Source organism: Bidens hawaiensis, unplaced genomic scaffold, assembly GCF_021521415.1.
Source record: "Bidens hawaiensis isolate Kalapana, Puna unplaced genomic scaffold, B.hawaiensis_p1.1 tig00002181_1, whole genome shotgun sequence".
Taxonomy (NCBI): Eukaryota; Viridiplantae; Streptophyta; class Magnoliopsida; order Asterales; family Asteraceae; genus Bidens; species Bidens hawaiensis.
The window spans coordinates 1415687-1420260 of NW_027491116.1; the positions used below are offsets into that span (position 1 = coordinate 1415687).

The 4574-nt window shown below is 36.5% G+C and overlaps 1 protein-coding gene across 2 annotated transcripts; it reads right to left on the reverse strand.

Moving 5' to 3' along the window:
• Window positions 1-1105: 1105 nt before the first annotated feature.
• LOC143608939 (uncharacterized) lies at window positions 1106-4365 on the reverse strand. 2 transcript variants are annotated; one of them, XM_077083839.1, is made up of 11 exons: window positions 4261-4365; window positions 3349-3523; window positions 3170-3253; window positions 2837-3078; window positions 2532-2748; window positions 2038-2334; window positions 1838-1951; window positions 1703-1750; window positions 1557-1632; window positions 1398-1454; window positions 1106-1272 (listed from the first exon to the last, which is right to left on the reverse strand). In XM_077083839.1, exons 2-11 carry the CDS (start codon window positions 3460-3462, stop codon window positions 1214-1216), a joined length of 1308 nt encoding a protein of 435 aa, XP_076939954.1. In that variant the 5' UTR covers window positions 3463-3523; window positions 4261-4365; the 3' UTR covers window positions 1106-1213. The 2 variants fall into 2 exon arrangements, with proteins under 2 accessions (XP_076939954.1, XP_076939948.1); XM_077083833.1 differs by lacking the exon at window positions 4261-4365 and having other exon boundaries at window positions 3349-3569.
• Window positions 4366-4574: the final 209 nt, after the last annotated feature.

Below are 4574 nucleotides of genomic sequence, written 5' to 3' on the forward strand. Positions count from 1 at the left end.
ATAACTCTTAGTGCATTTTGTAGTTTAATGAAATGAATTTTTGATAAAACCATATTATATGAATCTAAAAACTTAACCATCAATTCAAAACGAAAAATATCCTGAATTCATAATTATAAACATTCAACAAACACGCACCAAAAATTATTATCATAGATATTTTATATATTAAAATTTGATAATTATGTATAACTATTAAAAATCAGAATTATAAAATACCTTTATAACTCCTAAAATAATAACTGCTAATTAATCCCACCGTAAATCACTAAGATCATTTTGTCCCTTATCTGTCTTTTGAAAAGTTTCAACTCAAACAACATTCTTATAAGCAAAACGTACAATATTGATTTTATAAGAGGCACATGTTAGTGTCCACACATCATTTAGAAGCCAAATCGACACCATAAAGCATTGCCAGACCCCTTTTGCCGCTCTGAACTTGCAATCATCTTCTCTTTATAGAAGGGGACCAGATAACTGCGATAATGCTCGAAAAAGCTAAGTGGTGCTATAGATATTTTATTCTTCTTCCTTCATTTCAACAGCTCTCAAGAGGCATTTCCGAATGGTCAAACTACTAAAAAAGTTACACCGTGAGACCCTCTTCGGTTCCGCAATCGACAAGAAAGAACTAACTCAGATACCTTATATACTACTCCTAAATTTATATCAAACAGTTGGTTCCTTATATACTACTCAGAAATTTTATATCAAACAGTTGGTTCCTTATATACTACTCCTAAATTTACACCAACGCTCACCCTACTAGAACCCTCAAGCACTTAGCAAAGTACTACTTATATACTACACAACTTATTATGCAATACCCTTGAAGTTAAGACTTAAAAATAAAGGTTTAGTTATGAATATCAATCAAGTCTCCAGAAATTTTATATAAAACATTACACACTTCCTTGGAATTAGAAATTTGACACAGCATTATATTGTATTAAGACTTTGTTTCTCAACTTTAAAATTCTATACTGCACTTCATATTGATCAAACAGTTGGTTTACAAAGATCATTCCAGATCATATCCCAACTAAAAAAAAAACCAACATTGAAGCTGCAGCACGGATTCATAGAAAAGACTATGACACTCAAAATTGCATCAAGACGATCTTCTCAAATTGTTATATTTTTACAGTAAACACCTGTGATCTAAATGTTTCCAGATCAAGACCTGTAAAGATTTGACCACGGTCTAAAGTCAGCTTTTGTTCTCCTGCTCCTCCTCCGGCACTGCAGTTCCTTTCAAATCCATATGACCTGAAACAGAATCACAACAGACTTTCTAAGATACTTGACAAATAGTCAACTGTTTCTTATGAACTATGTACTTGGTCAACCGTTGACTATCATGGTAAATAGAACACATTATAAAATCAACATACCAAACAAGGACACCAAGGATGGTGGCTTAGAAGGTCCATTTGCACGCATATCTGTACCTGCATAACAAATAATCCAAAACTTATGTTCTTTCTATTTAATCATACAATGTAACAAATATAACATAATATATAGTTGATATCTACATTTATAGCACATACCTGTCCCAACTGATTTCAACATATCCGATTTTTTAAAAGTATATCCTATGAAGTTTGAGTCTTTAGATGTTAACATCTGCAAATTTACAGAAAAGTTTACATGATTTAACCATGACAACTCAACACCGTAAAAAGTAACTTGTTACCTTTCTCCATGGTCCCACTCTTGGTACTGCCGACTGAGGATCTTCCACCTATAATATTCTCATAATTAAATTATGTTGAATGTTTTTCAACCTTGTCTATATTTAACAAACTTCGCTAGAGATCAAATTACTCACTTCTGGAAACTTCTTGAAATTTTGAGTATCCAATTCTCCAGTTACAATAGGTTTATAAGCAGCTTCCATTTCATACAACATATCCCATTTTACTCCTTTAAACCATGGGTGCGCCTGAACGAACACATGCGTTAAATATTTCAAAATTTAATTGATAATTTCAAAGCTAAATCAATTAGAAAAGTTATTTTTAATGGTACCTTTATTTCTTCAACGCCTCCTGTACCCAACCTTGATTCCACGTCACATAACAAATGACAGATCAGATCCCGGGCCTCTTTAGAAATTTTTGGTTCCTCGGGAAATTTCAAACATGTTCTCCAATTAATGATTTTGCGACATGTCATCCTAGGATCATCGGAGCAAAATGGTGGGTATCCAATAAGCATCTCATACATGATTGCCCCCAATGACCACCAATCACACTCCATACCATATCCTTTTTTTAACAGCACTTCTGGTGCCATGTAATCAAGAGTTCCAATCGTTGAATACGCCTGCAAAAAGAAAGATTACACAGAGATACATTCCTGATAAATGTGTGTGAGCCTTTGGTAACAGAAATAACTAAAACCAAAGAAAAAAAAAAATTGAACATTTGGTTTTTGTTTCGGTTTGAGCCCAAAACTGACAAACCGACCCTGCTGATAAGTGTGTGGAAGAATAAAAATAAAAGCAATTTAGAAAGTAATACCAATGCACGTCGATTACGTTTCCACTGCTGCAATTTTTCCTTCGGCATTAACCACGGAACTTGCTGCCCGTTGCCGTCAATAAGCCCCACATTTTCGTAATCTTTATCGTTCAATAATATTGACGAAAACTTACTTTCGACGGGCTTACACAACCCAAAATCAGACAACTTTAAATGCCCATTTCGGTCAAGTATCAAGTTATCCGGTTTAATATCCCTACAAGTAAAAGTGTAAAACAAATATTATTAGAATTGTGAACCAAGTTCATGACGCTTTATTATTTAGAAATATATTAATATAGTACCTATGAATGTAGTTGTGTTGGTGAATAGAATGTATGGCTAAGATACTTTCCGCCATGTAAAACCGAGGAACATCCTCGGAAAGAATATCTTCTCTCATTAACAGAGTCATGATGTCACCACCGGGTAAATATTCCATAATAAGGTATAAATAATCAGCATCTTGAAACGAGTAGAAAAGCTTTACAATGCATCGACTATCAACCTCCACAAGCAAGTTCCTCTCGGACCGCACATGTTCAACCTAAGTGCATGTAGCATGTTACATTTAATGTTCCTTAAACAAATCAAACAATATGTTCCTCAAACAACTATATATGGTTTAAAGACTGTACCTGCCCGCGACTAAGCATCTCAGATTTTTTCAGTTTCTTCATTGCAAATACTTCACCATTAGTTTTAGCACGACATAACCTCACCTACATATTTAGCTTGTTTTACCAGATTATTTTATAAATAATTAAATCCTAATAATAATTTGATATGGCATGGTCTAAGAACATAAAGTTTGTACCTCACCAAAAGCACCTTTGCCGATCAACGTCAAAAGCTCGAAATCATCAATCCCTATTTTATGCCTTTGCAATCTCATGTATTCAGTCTCCTTCTTCTCCAGATTCCGAAGCATCTGTTCTTCTTCCTCGCTTGATACTTGCGCTTCAGCCGCCCTCCTCTGTAATGCTCGCCTCCTAGAAACCATTCAGTCAATTGTTAGGATCGGGATGCAAACACACACACACACACAAATCATCATCGTCGTCGTCGTCGTCGTCATCATCATCATCGTACTCAGTAATCCCACCAATAGCAAAGCTATGGTAGGGTCTGAGGAGGGTAAGATGTAGACAGCCTTACCTCTGCCCCGTAGGAATAGAGAGGCTGCTTCCGGTGAGACCCCCGGCTCGATAGTAGTTTTGCATCAAGCCTTGGACATAAGGCACTTAACACCCAATCATCGGCACACTGGCCGATTGGTGCACGTACCCTTGTCTTTCGGCTATCAACGCCACCACATGATGTCTGATTAACCTTCCGCCACTTTTAACGTTATTTTCTCGGGATTAGTAAAATAACGTCAAAATTAGTGCACTTTCACTTTTGCCCACTCGAGGATTCACACATATATACATTATATGCGCGCACCGCAAGCAGGGCGCACACACACACAAACTGCTACCAAAAAGCAAGAACACAAATATTTACGTGGTTTGGTCTAACCTGACTTACATCAACAGCTGCACCCAGGATGTATAATAATAATAATAATAATAATATTCTTGCTCTGGGTTCTCGTTACGATAGAATTACAACAAAAAGAGTTACAGTATATATATAAGGGGCCTAGCGAATACCGATAAGCCTCACTTAGTCTTTGATCTCCATTAACTCAACGATCATAATTGATAAGAGTTAAAATTGAATATACCTTTCTTTCCGATCTTGCAATCCTTGAAGATAATTCTTGTAATGAGTCTCGATTAGCTGTTTAGCGGCGGCAGCTTTCTGTCTAGTCACCGGCGACGAAACAGAGACGACGTCGTGTTCCAGATTGAATCCGTGGTTGGGCCTCGCAGCATCACCACCGTCCATTTGCATATTGATAGGTTCAGATCCAGATTAGAAATGGAAGGGATGAAATCTAGAGTGATTCTTCATTTGTAATCCTAGGGTTTGGTGAAGCATGAACTGTCAAACAGGGTGGACTGGACTGGACTGGAAGATTGAGTGTAGCTGACGCCA